The 18,970-nt window shown below is 42.8% G+C and overlaps 1 protein-coding gene across 11 annotated transcripts in view; it reads left to right on the forward strand.

The window, feature by feature from the left end:
• The window catches only part of MITF (melanocyte inducing transcription factor), a 97,105-nt gene extending 79,987 nt beyond the window's left edge, over positions 1–17,118 (forward strand). For 7 of the 11 annotated variants that reach the window (XM_079317443.1, XM_079317449.1, XM_079317452.1 and 4 more), the window contains 6 exons: positions 594–689; positions 6,213–6,330; positions 8,750–8,824; positions 9,827–9,902; positions 10,954–11,101; positions 13,170–17,118. In XM_079317443.1, coding sequence (XP_079173569.1) covers positions 594–689; positions 6,213–6,330; positions 8,750–8,824; positions 9,827–9,902; positions 10,954–11,101; positions 13,170–13,571 — 915 coding nt within the window. In that variant the 3' untranslated portion in view covers positions 13,572–17,118. The remainder of the gene's footprint in view (positions 1–593; positions 690–6,212; positions 6,331–8,749; positions 8,825–9,826; positions 9,903–10,953; positions 11,102–13,169) is intronic. The other 4 variants (XM_079317446.1, XM_079317450.1, XM_079317453.1 and 1 more) reach the window with 1 other exon arrangement.
• Positions 17,119–18,970: the final 1,852 nt, after the last annotated feature.

An 18,970-nucleotide genomic window follows, 5' to 3' on the forward strand; every position in this document is an offset into this window, starting at 1 on the left:
CCTGTCCTGAAATAGTCAATCCTGCAGGACAGTTTGGAGCAGCTGCATGGGTGCTGTGAAGGGCTGTTTGTCCTGCCTGTGCAGGGGCTGATGGAGGCACCTTCCAGCCCAGCCCCTGAAAGAAGTGTTTTGTACCACCTCACATCAGCTCTGAGCTGCCCCTGGGTGCTGCTTCTTGGGAAGGATATGAATCCAATGAATTCTGCTGTCGAGGGCCAGCAGCAGATCTTTGCTCCCTCTCCTTCCCTGCAGCTGTCCAGGCTCGGTGTTCCTGCCTGTGCCCAGGTTTTGGTCCCATTTTATGGAGGGGAGGCAGCAGTGCTGCAGTGGGGAGAGGTATCCTTAGTCACTTATTCCACAGGCAGCTTCCTCCTCCACTGTTGCTGGAGGAGCAGTGTGTCTGTGGGCAGGTGTGCAGGGAACTGCTGCTGGGAGGAGGGTTGGACCATGGAACCTCAGCTCTGCCATGTCTGAGTGTCCTGCCTGGATAGCAGGGGTCTGCAAGGAGCTGAGGGATTGCACAGCTGCTCTGCTGTGTGTCCCAGTGGTTCTGATAACTGTTCTGGTTCTCTCTGTCCCACCTTTCTTTGCAGATGGATGATGTGATCGATGACATCATTAGTTTGGAGTCCAGTTACAATGAAGAAATCCTTGGCTTGGTGGACCCAGCCCTGCAAATGGCAAACACGGTACAACTGTCCTTTCCTTCTGCTTTCCCTGTTAAGTCTAACTGGTTTTCCTTGAGAGGAAGTAAAACTGCAGCAGGACTTTTCTTCCTTGCAATTAAGTAGTTTATGTTTTGCTCCACAGAGAGTAATTAGTATTTCTTTGAAGAGCTTAAGGTGATACAGTTGCAATGAAAAACATGAATTTAAAATTACAAGCTGGAATCAGGTTGAGAGGATAGAAAGGACAATTTTGATTTTCTTATTTCCAAGTTACTGGTGAGTGGATTGCAACAGAGGAGTAAACTGTGCTACCAGGAGTAGCTCATTCCCACTGATACTGAAAATTGTCATGGACTTCATACTTGGCTTCAGAAAGGAAGGAACCTCTGGTATCCCAGGTTCCTGAATGTTGTCATATTCAAGTCAGAAATTGTATGCCATGTGTTAGCATTCCTATCTAGAGACACTTTTTGTTATTTCTGACATCACAGCTTTATCTCTGCTTGATTCCAAGTGGGGAGAAATCCCCAGCTAGACAGCAGCAAAGATGTTACAGAATTTAACAGGAGGAAAAAAAATTAAAAAAGCTATCTTCCAAACAAACAAAAGGAAGGAATAAAGAATGTTGATAACTGAACAAGGCAGGGGATGTGGGAAACCTGTGATAAAAGCCAAGAACACAGAGGTGCAGAAAGCACTGAGGGGAGACGCAGGTGTCCTCCAAGCAGCTCTTTTGGGTTGGTTCACATTGCTTTGAGAATTAATATAATCATACTTGTGGCATAATCTGATTTTGATCTTCTGTGGAGGGTAGCTCCAGTGAATTTTTTGCCTTAGGCTTAAGTGCTGTTAGATCTGGCTGAGTAAATGTCTGCCAGTGCTGGCGTCTGTTTCTGTTTCATCTGCTGCCAGAATTTACAGCTTACCACAGAGCACTGATTTTGTGGCCTAGGTTTCCATTTGCTGACAGTAGTTGTCTGATGTCATGTTAACCTGGTCCTGTGCTCCCACAGATTCCCACAGCCCTCAGAGACGTGGTGGATGATGCAGGGAGTGTCCCACCAGCTTCCCTTTCTAAATGGTGCCCTTTGAGTGCCCAGGGAAATGGCTGCACAGCCCTGCTACAGAGAATGCATTTTCCTTTAATCTAAGATGATTTGCACAGTGCAGCTGTGCTGGAATTTGAGAGAAAACCTCAAGAAATTGTCAAAAGATAGCTTTCAAAAAATTAATCTGTTTTCCTTTTTTTTTTCTTTTTTTTTTTTTTTTTTTGTCATTAAGGGATGAGGTTCTTCTGGAGTCCTTTTTCTCAAGTTCCATTGGATTGGGACCCATTAATTCAGAAAGGGCTTGGATAGATTTATGCTGTTCTTCTTTTCTAGTTTCCAGGGTGGCTGTTTGCTTCCAGACAGGGATAGAAGGATACTCTGCACTCTTTTGGTGTAAGGAGTCCCTGTAGTCAATGTTTAGGGTAGTCTTATCCCCCCTGTGCTTTGCTGTGTTTGCTGCATGGCAAGAAATTATATAAAGAAGCTTGATCCACATTTACTGTGGAATTTCAGAACTTTCCCACTCTGTGTGGTGAAGTCTCCAAAATAAGGATGTGAAACAGGGAAATTAAGACTTCTTTACTGATAGGTTTAAATAACTGGAGGAAGAAAAACAAATTTAAGTGTCTGAATCAGCCTGGTACCAATCCTGAAGAGATGGAAATTGAACTGTTTCTCAACAATTGGTTTAGGGAAAAAAACAAGCCAGACTTTTCTTTGGGGACAGGACTTAGCTCTTAAAGCATGCAACATTATATTAATAAGGAATTAATGCCTACAGACTGAGCTAAGTCGAGGTAGGAGAAATCAAGAGAGGAAATGGTCTCTAAAGTGACACAACCTATAAATAGCTGTGCTGAGTCTGTGACAAAGGCAGTTGTTGTTCCATAACCAACAAAGAACAAAAGGACCAGTTTGTTACAGTTGGTAACAGTACTTAATTGATAAGCAAAATCAGAGATTTCTGTGCAGAGCAAGCTAAGGGAGTTTGCAAGTACCTTGAATTGAAAATGGTCCATTGCAGTCAACTGCTTGTGAGAGTGATTGTCAACTTTGGTGTTTGGTGGGATAATATCTGTGGTGGAAAGTATCCCAAAATGATCACTAGTTTATAGAGAAGGTGTTCTGCCCAGATGTCACCTGGTAATTGAATTAATGAGTACTGTGTAAAGTGCTCCTGTGGAGGTGACAATTAATTAATCCAGCTAATCAACTCCAGCTAGAGCCTGGCATGGAAAGCTCTATGAATAGGTACAGCTCCATTTTTAAATGTGACTTTCTTCTGGCGTTTCAACTCCACAGCAGAGGAGTTTTGTTACAGGGGCTGCTGCTGAGCTGTGCTTGTAGGTCAGGGAACATCACAATACATTGTGGGCTGCACAAGCTGGGGTGCAGATCCCATTCCAGTGTGCTCTGGTACCTTAGAAACAGCCTTGTTTATCACACAGCTGATGGCTCAGTGATTTTAGACAGAATGTGGGTGCTTGTTTTGTTGGAGTAGTGGAGGAGAAATGAAAGCCTCAGACTCCCGTGAATGTGCACTAAGATGAATCTGCAGTCATAATTACCATATTTCAAATTTCTGTTATATAAAAGCCATTATTAGAAAAAAAAAAAGAGGCAGATGCAAAGTGATAGGAAGATTGAAATCTGTATAACTTGGTGTGTTTGTGCAATTTGTGATGCCAAGACCCTGAAATATGAACTCTCACAAGTGAAAGCATTTTCAACCATGCTGTTTCAATGAAGGTGACATGCTAAACCTGGCATAAGCCACTCTTCCTTCCTTTACTTTTTGGAAGAGTAAAGGTGGATGATCTAGCTGATTCTGTATTTAAATTTCTTCTTAGCCAGAAATAGCTAAGAAAGCTGTAAGGAAAACCATATTTAGGTTGGAAACATGCTAGAATTTGGAGAAGACAGTGAAGGAGCTTCTTTAGCTCCAGAAAATTCCCTGTCTTTCTCTAAGTTTGAGACTCCATCTTCCCTATGAAATGGTTGGGGAAGTTTTGACATTTTCCCATCTTGTACTTGAGGATGGTGGTGAAAGGCTCGACTGTCTTAGAGCTGAAATGTTTGCCAACAATGTGTATTTTTTCCCAGTTTCTTGAAATAAGAAGCATTTCAAATAACTGCTCAGGTGCCACTGCAATGAGCACATAATAAACCCTTTTTGGGTTGGTTTTTTTTTGCCCCATTTAAGTCTAGTGGCTGCTTTTGTGTGCTTACCACACTGCTGTCTTATGCATCTCAAAGCAATGCCTTCATCACAAGGGTCCTCTGCCCTTTCCCAGTTCCCTAAACCCTGCACTAATATTATGATTATTGGGTTTACCTTAGTCAACTTATTTTGTTCCTCTGGGAACTGTTATAAAATTGTGAACTGAGGATATGCTTCGATTTTAGCTTCTCTTTGGCTGCAGGTATTTTATGTGATGGCCTGGAGTGTTGCATGCACTTTATTTTCATTTAAAAGGAATTAGTATAAGTTAGTCCCAAAGATGTGACCTGCAGCCATCCTGGAGAAGAGGCCTCTCCTACTGAGCATGGATCATGTGTAGGAAAATGTTACAAATGAAGCTTTGACCTGTGGAGTTTAGATGCTGGGGAGAGTGGTCAAAAAAAGAAGCTGCTCAGTCTCTTTGCTCTTGGATCACTGATTTAAGTGGAGATTGTTGGCATTTCCCTCCCTTTAATGTGAATTTCCCTGATAAGCATCCCTGTGGGAGCCTTTAAGAGCTGTGCACATGTGCACCTTCAGCAGTTGCTGCCTGTCTTCTCTGTCCCCTTTTGTCATCATTGCTCACACTTGTCCTGTTTATTGACATGGAAATCTGGCTCACTGATTGACACCTTTGGGGAAGAAAAATCACTCACAAACTGTTGTAACAATCAGGGTCCATGTTGCAGTAAGGAAAGCAGCTCGGTGTTCTCCACATTTCATTACAACCTGGCTGCTTTACCCAGGCTTTGAGATACCAGTTTTAAGTTCTCTAACAAAAAGTATTCTTTTTTCTTTCTAAATTCCCTAAAGTTCCTGATTAGATTTCACATGTCTGGTTATGAACTTCAAGTCCTTGGGCTACAAACAGGGTCTTTGTGCTCTCCCTTTGCTGAGGAGCATGAGCAGGACGAGCACACCCAAGTCAGAAGGGCGTGTGACGCTCTGTGTCAGTGTCAGGGATGTGTTTGGGGGATCCAGGGACACAGGGGTCAGCCTTGTAGAGCAGTGGGTTTGGGTGGTCACCCTGGCACTGGTGTGGACAGGTCACAACCAGCATTATTAGCATTATTAGATCTTCCCTTTTCTTTTCTTTTTTTTTTTCCTTTTTTTTACAATAAGTCTGACTCATAATGAGAATTCAGTGATTTTTATTCTTCTGTCTCTTAAAGTTTGCATCAGGGGACTTTGGTTTTATTGTTGGCCATTATCTGTTCTCCACAACTATCTGCATGGCTTCTAGCTGGTGGTACTTTACATATCACCTCCTGTTTCATCTGCTTCCATATGGCAGAGCAATTTTCTTAGGTCCCAGTCTGGCAAGGCCCATCAGTAGGAGTTTAATAGTCCTGGCTGTGACTCACTGCATTGTATTCACCAGCATTATTTACATGGGTGTAAAGTTAATACCTACTCTAATCTCTGCAGGATCAGTGTCTTGGAGGGATTGGTTTTCTTTGCAGCAGTGATGATAAGAAGTGCTGCCACTCAGATAAGATACCAGAGTGTTTTATACCTGTCTTTTCAAAACCAAATAAGAGATGGGTAAAATAATCCACTCAGGATAATTACAAGCTTCTTTAAATATGTTTCAATATAAAGGGATAGATTTGATAGATATTGCTGAAATGCTGTCCTATTTCTGTATAAAACTACTTGTTTAAATACCTAAATAAACACAGCAGAGTGAACAAGTAATTGAGGAAACTTACTGTAAAAAATAATCTCCCTCCTACTGGTGCTCATTCTTGTTATGTAAGGCAAAAAAACAAAGTAAACTGAAATGTTTTTTGTGTAGGTAGCTTTCAAATCACATGAAAAATGTGATTAATTAATACAGTGTTCTTCCTCCAGCATGTGACAACTTGTAAAGTACTTCCACTCACGTATCCCTGGAAAAGGGGGGGGGGTTCTCTGGGAGAGTTCTGTAGGCTTTTTCAGATGTGAGAGAAGTTTAAGGGTTATAGATATAATAGTTTTAGTGAAAAATAAGGAGCAGCAGTGCAGCAGTATCATCAGCATTTTACCTCTTTTATTACCTCTTAATATTTTAAGTCTGCATACTTTTTGAGGAGAGAGAACAGAATTTTCCCAGTGTAGATGTTTTATCCCTCATGCCCATGAATATCTGTGGATTTTGCTGACCTTCTTGCAGGCTCTGTTTGCACATGGAAAAGGGCACAGATTACTTAGCACATCCTGACTCTGTTCTTGTGTACAAAGGCATTCATAAAGTCAAACCAAATGATCCTTTTCCTTGTTTATCTTTTCCAGTTGCCTGTGTCTGGCAATTTGATTGACCTTTATGGCAACCAAAGCATGCCTCCTCCAGGACTAAACATCAGCAACTCATGTCCAGCTAATCTTCCTAATATAAAAAGGGAGCTCACAGGTAAATACATCTGAAATACCACCTTGGAGTAATGGTATCATTGTTTTGAATTCAGGTGATACTGAACATAATTTCTGTTGTGAAAAAGAATGTATGGGTGAACAGTTTCTGTGTTCATGTGTGGGTACATATGTGTTCACTGTCACAAGTTCATATAAAGTCCTTAATTGTTACAGTCACACCTGCAATGTGTTGTGTTCCAGGAAGCTTCCATGCATCTTTTCCAGAGCTGTTTTCTAGTTTGGGCTTACTGATTGATCTTTCAACACCAAACTTTAACACCTTCACATCGGGAGTATCTGTGGGATTCACGTCAAGGCATGATGCACATTGGGGCTTTACTTCAAGTAATGAACAAATAACCCACTATAATGTGAAGTCTGGACATGTAGATCCTTGAAAATGTAAAATTAGGCACTTGGGGGATTGGAATTTGATGATCTTTAAAGTCCCTTCCTACCCAAGCCATTCTGTGATTCAATGAATATGCATTACTAAATTAAGATGGAAATGAAGTGTTCCTTAAATTTTTTTTAATGCCAGTTCCTGCAGCAATGCTCTGAGCAAGCTGTGGGAGGCAGGGGCAGGAGAGTGGGACACTTAAAAAACTCTTTTTCTCAAGCAGATGTGTACAGGAGGAAGATTGAAACAAGTAATAAGTTTCATATTTGCAGGCATGTTTTATTCCTGCTCACTTGGAAGGGTATAACCTCACATAGGGTAGATGTAAAAGGTATGGTTATGTCTAGGCTGAACAAATGGAGATCCACTCTAGAACTGATGGCAAAACCATATTCATGCCCAGAAATGCCTGTTCTTAAGCCCAGCAGAGTCACTCACCATGCACTAGGGTAGGGGCCTGGTTTCTTTCTCACCTGTCATCTTTCTGGGTTTCTGTTGTGAAAACTCACAGGCTGACTCAGTTGCAAAGCAGGTTCTGGGTAGGAATTAGTTTAAGCAGAGCAGTTTCAATAGGCCAGGAGGAAATGCCACCTCTGTGAGGCAGCAGAGCAGATATTTGCATTTATAGGACAGCAAAGAATTTGAACTCAGCACCAAAAAAAGACACAGAGCACACAATGATTTGTGGCTGCTGGAAAGAAAATCAAAGCTTGTACAGAAATGGAACTGTGTAAGAGGAGGGTGAGAAGGGAGGAGAGCTACTCAAAGTCCTGCATTGCAGTTTTGTTGCCCCAAGTACTGAAAGTTTCAGGGGCTGTAGGCTGCAAACTCAGCCCAACTTGGATGTTCAGAATGGTGGATTTGCTGCAGGTTCAAGCAAGGAAGGCAGAAGGAGAGGGGAAATTGTGAGTGAAGTGGTCTTATGGAAGTCCTTGATGCATCAAATATCAAAACAAGACTGAAATAAATTTAATGTTTATATGGTACAGAGTTTTTTTCTGATCAAAATAAAACAATAGAGGAAAGAAACTTATTGGCTACAGTGAGGGATTGTTTTCAAAATGTAATTTGTGATACAAGATGATGCACTCATTGCTCCTCACTGATTTACTGTGGAACTGCAAAGTGCTTGCACTTTGGGGATTTGACTGCAAGGGGGCAAGGATTAATGACCTCACCTTTTAAGTACAGCAAAGATAAAATACTTAAAATTGCTTGAGAAGCTTAGGACCAAATAAGAACTGAAAAGAAGAAATTTTGTTGTGCTGTTGCCTGAATTATTGCATGCTGAAATTAATAATGATATAATCCTAGAATATAATAGCAATAATAGAATAATAAAAATAGATAATAAGAATGTGGAGCAAGGTGAAGGGCAGTTCTGCATTGAGGAGACAAGTTCTGTTCTCTCTGTACAGCATGGCTGCCATTACTTTTCTTTCTGCCTTTCCCTAAGCAAGAACCATTGTTCTCAACTTTATCGCTAAGAAAGGTGTTGAATTTTTCACCTTTTTTTTTCCATATAATAGGAACAGTTGGTGTAGCTGGAAAATACACTATTTTTAACAGGTCACTTAAGTTGTCCCTTGAGTGTTGTGGTGATGTGTGTGCACGTGCCACAGAAGGATGTAGCCTTAATTTGGGTGAGCAGAGCCTCTGAGTGCTGCCTGTGTCACATCCTGAGCTGGCAGCAATGCCATCAGCATGCTGTTCCTCTGGCTCAGCTCCCCTGGGAGAAGGTGTGCTGGATTTCAGCACTTTGTTGTCCTTAAATACCTTGCTGAGTCAGGGCCTCCGTGGGAAACATTCCCATGGTGGGAAGTGTGGGAAGAGATGCTCCACAGGTGCAGAGGTGAAGCTCAGCCCCAGCCTTGTGTTTTGGCATCCTCAAACCCTTCTTACTCCTTGGAATGGGGTAATGACTGGTGTGACAAACAGCCATCAGGCTTCCTGTGCAGGTATTTCACAGGCTGGGATTGGATTATTTTCATTCTAATTACCTCATTCACATGCACAGCATGTATTTTTCCTACAGAGTCAGAAGCAAGAGCGTTGGCTAAGGAGAGGCAAAAGAAAGACAATCACAACTTGAGTAAGTTTTGGTTCCTCACATTTTGCACCAATTCTTGGAATGATTGTGGGCATTGTCTGTTCAAATACTGATCTTTTCAATCTGAGTTAGGTACTGCACATAGTATAAAGCACTAGATCATTGTTATGCTTGTAGATCAGATATCTCAAATTCTTCTGAAATGTTTCCTTAAATCTACTGTTGAAATTTAAATCTATTTTTATTTATTGTCAATAAACCAAGTGAATGAGTGATTGTTATCAATGGAATTGCTGAGTTCAACATGTGACCCAATTGCTTTTTAACTGTTGTAAGATCCACCTTGCACAATTTTACTTTTTTAATTTTAATTTTCTTAGATTAGATATGTCAAATTTGTGACTTTAAACAACAATATAGATCCTCAGTACAGCAATTTTATAAATCTCATTTTTGAAATGAACCCGTATTTCCAAATTTCAAAAAAGGATTTTAAAATAATGAGCGTCTTACGATTTAAAGGATTCATAACTTACCTTTTTATACTTTATAGTAGTAGAAAAAAGGAATTGTTTCATGCCTTAAGCCACTCAGAAGCCTTTTCCATAGCATGAAAATGTAATGCAGGAAAATTGTTATTTAAATTGGACTTTTGTATCCTCAAAGTGTTGGAAATGAAGGATTGCTTTAAAAAAGAGTGCATTTTGTCCCTTTTTCTGTCTTGGGATTTCCTTGAGCATTTAAATATTTTTCTCTTAATTTGTTTGTGATGCTTACCCCTAGAAAAATATTTGCTTCTCAGTCATTCTGATTTTTAGTCTCAGTTAAACTCTGCAACTTCAGCAATCCCAAAATTTACAGTACAGACAGAACTTCTGTCTTTGTGTGTCCATGTGTAGGAGAGAAAAATAAATCATCACTGGATTTTAAGCTTCAGGCAAACATTTCAGTGGTGCTTAAGGAAATCTTTGATAAAACACTTGATAAATTGTAATGAAGTGTGAATATTACTTGTAACTCTTGTGCTGTTTTTTTTTTCTGAAGTTGAACGAAGGAGAAGATTTAATATTAATGATCGTATAAAAGAACTGGGCACCTTGATACCCAAGTCAAATGACCCGTAAGTACAGCATGCCCAGGGAGACTGTGGGAGGGAGGAGGAAAAACAATCCCAGGGGAGAACAAGAACCTAAACACCCCCCAAAAGTTCCTGTTTTCTACTTGCTCTAAGCCCTCTGTGATGGTAGAAATTCTTGAAAGGCTCCATTATATTTTTGGAAGATTTTTTCTGGAGTTCATTTTTCCCCTGTTGGAACCTGCATGTGTTTGTGTTAATTTGATGATTTTGTGTCTCAAAGCCTGGGTTTGGTGCTGGGAGTGATTGACTGCCTTACCAGAGGCAGAGGATGGGAAACCTTATGCTGCTCTGGCTGCTTAGATGGCTGCATGTCTTGCTAAATGACTATTTTAATTAATTAGATGTTGCAGCTTGACAAGATAGAACTGGTCCCTGTTTCAGTGGAAATGGAGGGCAGTTTATCTGGGAAGCCATCACATTCCCCTTCCCTCCAAGGGAAAAAAGAAGGAAAATAAGGAGTGTAGCTCTGTGCTTGTTCACTGATAATTTGTCAGTGTTTGTTGCAATTTCCCAGCTGTTCTTTACGATAATTTTACAATGATTTTACTGCTTTTAGCTTGTATTTACACTTCCCCAATGCTGATTCAGTAGCAAGGAGCCTTCCTTGCTCTGGAGTTTGAAAGTCCACTTAAATCTGAATTAATGTGATGATTCTGGGGGGATTTTCCAGTATTTTGAGGCACAGCTACTCTGCAGAGAGGCTCTACAGCCTCTTCCAAGGCCAGCAAAACAATATGCCTCAGTACCAACCTGCAAGACAGGGGCATCTTTGCAGTGACAGCCTGCAGTAAGATGTTTTTTGCCCGTTTAGAGGAAATAAGATGATGTGAGATGTGATGCAGCAGCCTCTCTCTCTCTGAAGCAGTTGCTTCCCCAGGGCCGTGCTCCAGCCCCCTCCAGTGCGCTGCAAACCCTCTGTATCCACAAACAGAGTAAACAGCAGCTGGGTGTTACAAAGTGCAGGCAGAGGTGCAGGTGTGAAGGGAACAGCTGTGGGACAGAGCCTTACCTTGTGGTTTTGTGCTGCCCCCAGTGACATGCGCTGGAACAAGGGGACGATCCTGAAGGCGTCGGTGGATTACATCCGCAAGCTGCAGAGGGAGCAGCAGCGCACCAAGGAGCTGGAGAACAGGCAGAAGAAGCTGGAACATGCCAACAGGCACCTGCTGCTCAGAATACAGGTTTGCTGAGAAATGAGCTGCCTGTGCTCTTGTGTTGTAACGTGTGGTTGTAGATATTGGTGACTTAGTGGGGTGCGGGTTAGAAGGAACCAGCGTTTAAATGAACAGTGATCAGTGCTGAGATGCCTGCAGAGATTTTTCCAGGAAAAGCCAAAGATATCTCAGTTTAAAAAAAAAAAAAAAGAATCCTAAGACTCTGGTAAAAGCACTTATGAGTGGTCTGTTTTTTGTTCTACCACGGCCAACTCTAGTTCATAACCATACCATCAAAAAGGTTTATACAGTAATACATTCTTCTGTTTGCTGGGCCTAAGGCACTGGGACTTCATGTATCACGTAGTTGTTGGTAGTCATGAAATTAAGTTCAGCTCTTTGGGAGTCTTTCCTGCTGCTTGAAGTCTGTAGGACTGTACAAGTTCTCCTCAGCACTGAAAAGCAGTAGGTGGCATGAATATGTTTTCTCTGTGGGTTGTTGCCTTGTTAGATTCATCCAGGTTCCCAGTGTTCTGAGCTACACATAAATTTAAGGGTGAAAACTCAATTTCTCTAACTAATTCCTTTGTCTTCACCTCAAACTGGATAGGAAATCTTAACCTTGAAGCCAACACAGGGTTTTTTTCTGGATAGCCACCCCCCTTCATAGAAGGATAATTAAAGAAGTGTACCAGAATTGGGTGTAAGAACACCTAACATGGAGACAGCAATACCACAGATATCCTCATGTTGCTGCTCCCCTGCAGCACAAACAGCTGAGCTCTGCATGCAGCTATGCCCTGCCAGAGACCCCTCAACAGCCCAGCTAATCCACCAGGGAGATAATGAAGCTGCAAATACCTGAGAGTCAAGTGTGGAAATAAACAGCTTTAAAATAGAACAGGCCAAGCTGAGCCCCAGCACAGTTTTGTACTTGGTTGAGCAATCTGCTGCTAGAATGAGATGATAAAAACACACAAGCCTTTTGCAGAGCAGTATCAAGCTGTGGTGTTTCAAAGCTAAATGAGATCACTTTTCAAACATCTTTCATCTTGCTTTGTATTACCCATCTGCTCTGGCTCCTTCAATCAAAATACCATAAAACCCAGACCCTGGAATAACAGGCAATACATCTGGCAGCAAATAACCTCAAGTGTGTATTTTCCCTTTTTGTGTTGGTTCTGATTAAGCGTGGAATAAGGAACTCCTGATTCTGGCGTGTTAGCTGATGGAAGAAGTGCTTGCTCATTCCACCTTTGCCTCTGATCTTGCAGTGTGCCATTACAAGCTTATTTTAGCCTGGAGATAATGGAAAAGAGTAATAATCAGCTCCAGTGACAGGAATATCCAGAAACAGCACAATCACAACAGAGATAGTGATTGCCTAATATAATGCAGAAGTAGAAGCAAAACATCTCTTTTACTGATGTATTTGTGAGATAGCATTTCTGTATGATTAAATGTGAAGGTGGGATCTAAATTTTCCATGGAAATTTGAAGAATCTTGGCTCTGTGTGAAGTCTGAAACCTTCCTGTGACTTCCTTGTGATTTTTCTGCACAGGAATAGTGTTGTTGCTCAGTTTTGATTGACCTCTTGCTGCTCTGCCAGACTTGCAGGGTGAGAAATGTCCCCTCCAGAGCCTCAACAAGGATTGATAAGGATCACATAGACATGCTGTGCCTTCACATACAACTTTTTAAAAATTACTAAACACATGCTTCTGCTATTTTTTTTCCCCCCCTCTATTTTTAAATGTTTTCCTCACCCTACCTGATGCCAAACCTGCCTATCCTGGCACTGGTTTGAGAAGAAGCCTGAGGGGAACATGTCTGTGCTGCAGGGTGCTGGGTTTTGGCTCTGTAGGTGCTGAGGAGGAGTGTGAAGGGCCTGTGTGGGATGGTTCACCCAGCTCTTTGAGACTCTGCTGTTCAGGTGAAAATCTGCAGGGCTGGAGTGTGCAAGGTACAAGCACTTGTCACTATGGGAAAGGGAGGAAATGTGTACAGGAGAAGGAAACTGGAAGCTGCAAGACGAGCACAAGATGACAGATTTTACTTCCAGATTTTAAATTTACCCCTTATTCTCCTTCCCAGGAACTGGAGATGCAAGCCCGAGCACACGGACTGTCCCTTGTCCCATCAACAGGCCTTTGCTCCCCTGACATGGTCAACAGGGTCATCAAACAGGAGCCTGTGCTGGACAACTGCAGCCAGGAGATGATGGCACACCACAGCGAGCTGTCGTGCACCACCACCCTGGACCTCACCGACGGCACCATCAGCTTCAGCGACAGCCTGGGCAGCGTGCCCGACCCCGCTGGCACCTTCGGGGCTCCTGCCAAAATGGGCTCCAAGCTGGAAGATATCCTGATGGACGATACCCTGTCCCCCGTGGGAGTGACTGACCCCCTGCTCTCCTCCGTGTCTCCCGGGGCGTCCAAGACGAGTAGCAGGAGGAGCAGCGTGAGCATGGAGGACACTGACCATGCTTGTTAGCATCTGTTGGCACACCTTTCAGAAACTGCTTTGGTTCTTGATCAGTAGATGAAATGATTTACCTTTTGTAGAATTTTTTTGATTTTTTTTTTTTTTTTTCCCCTGTGCTTCATCAGTGTGTGTGCGTGTGTGTATATATTATATATATAGGATTTTTTTTAGAATTTTTGTGAAGAAACTTGTATATTCTATTTTAAAACTACCAATGCCTCCAATATATTGTACAGCATATGTACAGAATCTGTGAACTGGATTCGCCAAGAACTTTGAACTGGTCAAATCTACTCAAAGCAATAGAATTACAGATGAAGAGTCTGTTTCTACAGGGGGGGAGGGGGCAATTGTAGGATTGTAAATGCAACCTATTTACTTGGAAACAAAATGTAAAGTTTAAGAATGTAAAGAAACAACAACAACAACAAAAAGTCCAATTTGTAATTGTATTAATTGAATAGTGCTGCCTTAAAGATACAGTGTCCTTCAAATGTTGGTCTTACATGACAAGTGTTTAGGGAAAGTACCCACCCGACTTCACTCAGAAAACAAACTGAACCCAAGTGTTAAGACATCCTGATTGTGTTGATTGTGATATAAAATGCTGTTGCTGAAACTGCAGGGAGATGTGAGTGTCTCAGAGTGTTGTTTAATTTTACTCTGAGCTGATTTGGGTTTTCCTTTTGATCATGGTTCAAGTTTTTCCTCTTAAATTTTTATTTTGCTTTGTGACACACATGGATGGCTTTGCCAATGGCAAACCAAGCAGGAGCACTGTAAGTTGGGAATACACCCTTTGGACAAAAAAAAAAAAAAGATTCATATTATCAGCTGGGCACATTATGTTGTACATATCTAATTGGCTTTATTTTTTTTTTTTAATTGCATTGTACAGTTTCTTTTGATTTGCATGGATTCCTTAGTTATCCTCAACTTTTTGTTTTAAATTTATTTGTATTTCATTTGTAAGATTTTTGCCTCTTAATATTGCAGCGATTTTTTGACATTTTTAAAACTCATTGGAAGTTTTCTGCGTTCTTTGTAAACACTTGAAAGGAAGCTTTTATGCAGGGTTCTGTGTTTTAAGAGAGATTTTGAGAATATTTTGTATATTACAGTCTCACTTTGAAAATGTTTTTAAACGCATTTAAGGTAGAGTAAAAATTTAGATTAGGTAATAAAACAACTCTGTAGAGAAACTGAACTTACATATTTATTTTTAGTGATACAGAAAAAAAGTAGTAATATGCTTGGAAACATAACTATGTAGTTAATATACCCGTTAGAGCAATTCGTGTTCTATTTCAGCACTGAGGCTGACATAAGAGTAAAAAAAAAAAAACAACAAAAAAAAAAAAGAGTAAATTACTGTATCTGCAAATAACTGTTACTTGATAACAATGTTATTAATTTTTAACATGCAACCATGTTGTAAAAGTAGTTCGGTGCATTATCTACTCCAGTGTAGTCCTATGCAATAACGGTAGTTTTCCTTGTATTATATCAGCCTAGGTGTTCCACGGAGGTGACAGGTGGAGTTCCGAGCTAGACGGAGGGAATGGAATTCTCCAGCCTACAGCTGACTGGCAGGCGTAGCTCGTTCAGAATGAAGTGCCTTAAACTCTAGTTGTAGTCTTCCTCGACTAGCACTGACTGAAGTGTGGCATAGACAGAGCTTTGGGTGGTGGTGTACAGGGCCTTGAGTGTAGCATGGTGCCTACAGATAGAAACCAGAGCTTCCCTTTCTCCTTTGTGCTACACTGGAAATTACATAGGATGAGTGCAACGGTGAGTAACTTGAGTGCCAGTTTGGCCAGCTTTCCAAGGAACCCTTGGGCTCAGCAGGTTCAGAAACCAAATGTGAACTGGGTAGGACGGGGTGGCCGGGGATGGTGATGGGAGTTCCCATGGCTGAGCCCTCTCCCAGGGGAGGGCTCCTGGTGTCCCTGTGCTCCCAGCACAGAGGCTCAGCTCAGTGGGGCTGTGGAACTCGGGCTGTGTGTTCCTGTCACTCTTCCCGTGGCTGTGTCCAGCCCTCCCTTCCCGCTTGAGCCGCCAGCCATGTGTTAGCGTTGATGCAACCGCGGGGTTGTGGCTTTTTTCCCTTTCTTTTTTAGTTTTTGAAGGAGGAGCTGGAGTTGGGTTGTAATGATGCCTCTCCCCCTCACCCCAGACAGCTTTTGGGAACGTGTCTTTCCTAGGGTAGAGAAGCTCTGGCCCAGGCAGGACCCAGGAGGCTGCAGGATGTGCTGTGCTCACCATGGTCTGGGGCAGGAGCTGCCCCCAGTCCTGCAGGGCAGCTGTGCCATAGCTCTGAGTCAGCTGTGGGGGTACAGGCTTCTGGTGCTGCTCTTTGGCTGGGGTGACAGGTAGGAAAGTCAGGGTTGTAGAAAACGCTTGTAGTTATAACACAGGGCTGTGTTGCCCTTCCCCAGAAAATGGGACAGCTCTGCAGCGTTGGCACAACAAATCAGGGTGTGCATGCTGGAGTGTAGTAACTGAGAACCACTGAATGTATTGAGTGAGGCTTTTGGTTTGGTGCCTGCCCTGGGCATTCAGAAATTCAAGTCTAGACTGTGGTATATGAATATTTTTCAAGCCTATGTAAAACCACTGGTACTTGCTGACAACCATGACTTCTGATTTTACATGCTGTGTGGAGGTGAGTTAGGATTCAAGGCCAACCATTCCATCAAGAGCTGGATTCCTTGGCAGAAGTCTCTGTGGCTGCAGCAGCTGTGTTGTGTGCTCCTATACCTTGTGTTTTCTGGGGTAACACATAACTTGGCCATGCCCTGCTCACTCTTCCCCCCATGTTTCCTTAGGTTACAGCCCTCCTCTGAGCCTGCCCACCCTTGGAATGGTGACACTGCCCTGGGGACACCTCTAGGGGACACAGACCCCAGTGGGTGCTAACGGGAGGTGCCTTTGCCTGTTTGAGCACAGTGGAGGGCATGGCTGTGACCTTCAGCAGGGGCTGGTGGCCAGGCCAGAGGCTGCAGCCACAGGCAGGTGTGGCATGGACTAGGTGCAGTGAGATGGACACGAGTTGTTGCCCAGGCTGGTGACGAGTGTGACGCTGGGCAGCGCTGGCTTCCCTGGGTGGGGAACCGACCAATTCTCACTTTGCCAAAGCCGTGCAGCAGGCAGGGACATGCAGAGTACCATGAAGTTCTTCCTTACTGCTTTTGGCCTACAAAGCAATATTTAACTCTTACAACCTGTAAAAGCAAAAAGAAGGTACATTAAGGAAAGCACAAAGCACAAAATAATGCACTTACATTTATGTTGTTTGACATAAAATGCACTGGGGGGGGAAGCTGATGTTGATAATAGTATAAATACCTATATTTCTTGAAAAAGTGACATTAATTACTGCCTCTTGCTATGATGCTTGGTACTGTAATGTTGATATTCATCTGCTGTTGACTGCAGCAATAATTTGTGTATGGTCCATAGCACTGTAAATTATGGATCAATATTAATGTATCCAATGAAATAATTTGAACTGTTGTTCTTGATAGATGGATTAAAGCATTTGGTTTTTCACATACATCTGTGTTAGTCACTCGTTTTCCATGTGAGTGGATCTTGTTTCTCTGTGACTTTGAAGTCCCTGCAGCGTTTCTGTGTCTGTGACTTGGCCATGGATGTGTCTGTGTCCCTGACCTGGTGTTGGCTGGCATCCTTGGTTCCACCAGAGCTGTCCAGTTGTGTTTGTGTGGCAATCACACAGGGGAATGAAGCTGCAGACAGACTCCACCTGGGTTTGCAAATGCATGCCAAAGTGGAGAAACCCAGAGCTTGTGGTCCAGAGTAAGGAATAAAACAGGGTAAGGAGTAAAATATGGGAAAATGTCATTGCCTTTCTCCCCTCCCATGGGCTCTTGACATTTTCCTCCCTCCCCTCCTGCTCCTTGCAGCTCATCAGGTGCCCTGTGTGGTCATGGGCTCCCCTTTTCCCTGCTGTCACTCCTGCATGCTCCCCTGTCCCCAGCAGTCCCACACAGGAGCACCTCACCCCCTTCTGCACACCTGGGCATGGGGGGATCCCTGTCCCCTCTCTGCTCCCAAACCCCCTCTCAGCCAACATGCAAACAGCTGCTCCTGGCTTCTGCTGGTGAGGAGCCAGCTGCAGTCTTGTTGTGTCTTCACTTCTTCATTATTTTTCTCTGTCTCTGTTTCTCTCATCCCTTTTGTATTTTTTGTTCAACAGCTTTCTGTGTTGACAGAATTGAGTCCCTGCTCTCTGTGGACCTTTCTTGCAGCAGCATTGGAGGTTATTGAGTGTTGTCTCAGGGGGCTTGAACCCTGAGTATAAACAGAAGTATTGAATATGACCAGTGTCTTGAAAGTCTGATACCTATTAGAGTAGAAAATACCTAATTCAGTTTGATTTAAAATTACTAGCTCAATTTAAAAGCCAACCCAACAAAAAATGCCTGACTCTACTAGAACTGCAGCTGAACAGCCCCACTCCCTTGTTGTAGAAGGTACTTGAGTAAAAGCTCATGAGTGTTTCCAGCAGGTTTTGTGATGTAATTTCTTTAGAAATTAAGTATAGTATTAGGATGTAGTAGTACTGCGTTTGAAAATCTATTTATTAGCAGCCTAGGATATAATTCCTATTTTAAATTTGAGTTCTTAGATATATTTTGACTTTGCTTCTGGTGGTCAGTTGTTTTTGGTTTTTTGGTTTGGTTTTTTTTTTTTTTTTTGTGGTCAGCTTGGAGTGAATTTCTTGCTGTGGGTGACAGCACCTCAAGGTTTTGGCTGGCTTGGAGAACCCAGGAGGAGCAGGAAGAACAGAAGAGCACCCATCATGGGGATATTGGCTGTGGGCAGTACCTCTGTGTCAGTAAAGGGTTGGTGGCAATTCTTCTTAGAAACCTTTTCAGTTGCACTGGACAAGCTGAAAATTTCAGTGCAGGGTAAGAAAGTGGACTTTAACAGTAAGTGCAGCTGTGCCTGGTGTGGAATTCTGCTGGGAATCCCTGTGGCCAAGCTGGAGGATGCTGCAGGGCCCAGCTGTGTGGTGTGGTGCACAGCAGGACACTGCCACCCTGTCACCTCCTTGTCCTTTCCTTCCAGGACTCCTGGATGCCCAGCAGGTGAGTGAGGTGGTGATGGCTCTGCCTTGGTGAGTTCAGCTCCTTTTGCTCAGTCTGGGATGTCCCAACCCTGAAAGTTGTCCTACACTCTTGCTCCAGCTCCTTGTAAATACACTTGTTTAAAATCACAGGGGAATGGCTTGAAAAAGTGTTGCTGAGTTATTAAAATCAATGAGGCTTGATAGGATACTGCCTCACAAGTCAGATGTGAGTGCACTGAGCAACACTGTTGTCTTTGCCTGTGACCTGAGGCTTACCCTTCCTTGAAACTGCTCCTTTCCCAGCTCAGATTTT

The sequence above is a fragment of the Erithacus rubecula genome, assembly GCF_903797595.1.
Source record: "Erithacus rubecula genome assembly, chromosome: 13".
NCBI lineage: Eukaryota > Metazoa > Chordata > Aves > Passeriformes > Muscicapidae > Erithacus > Erithacus rubecula.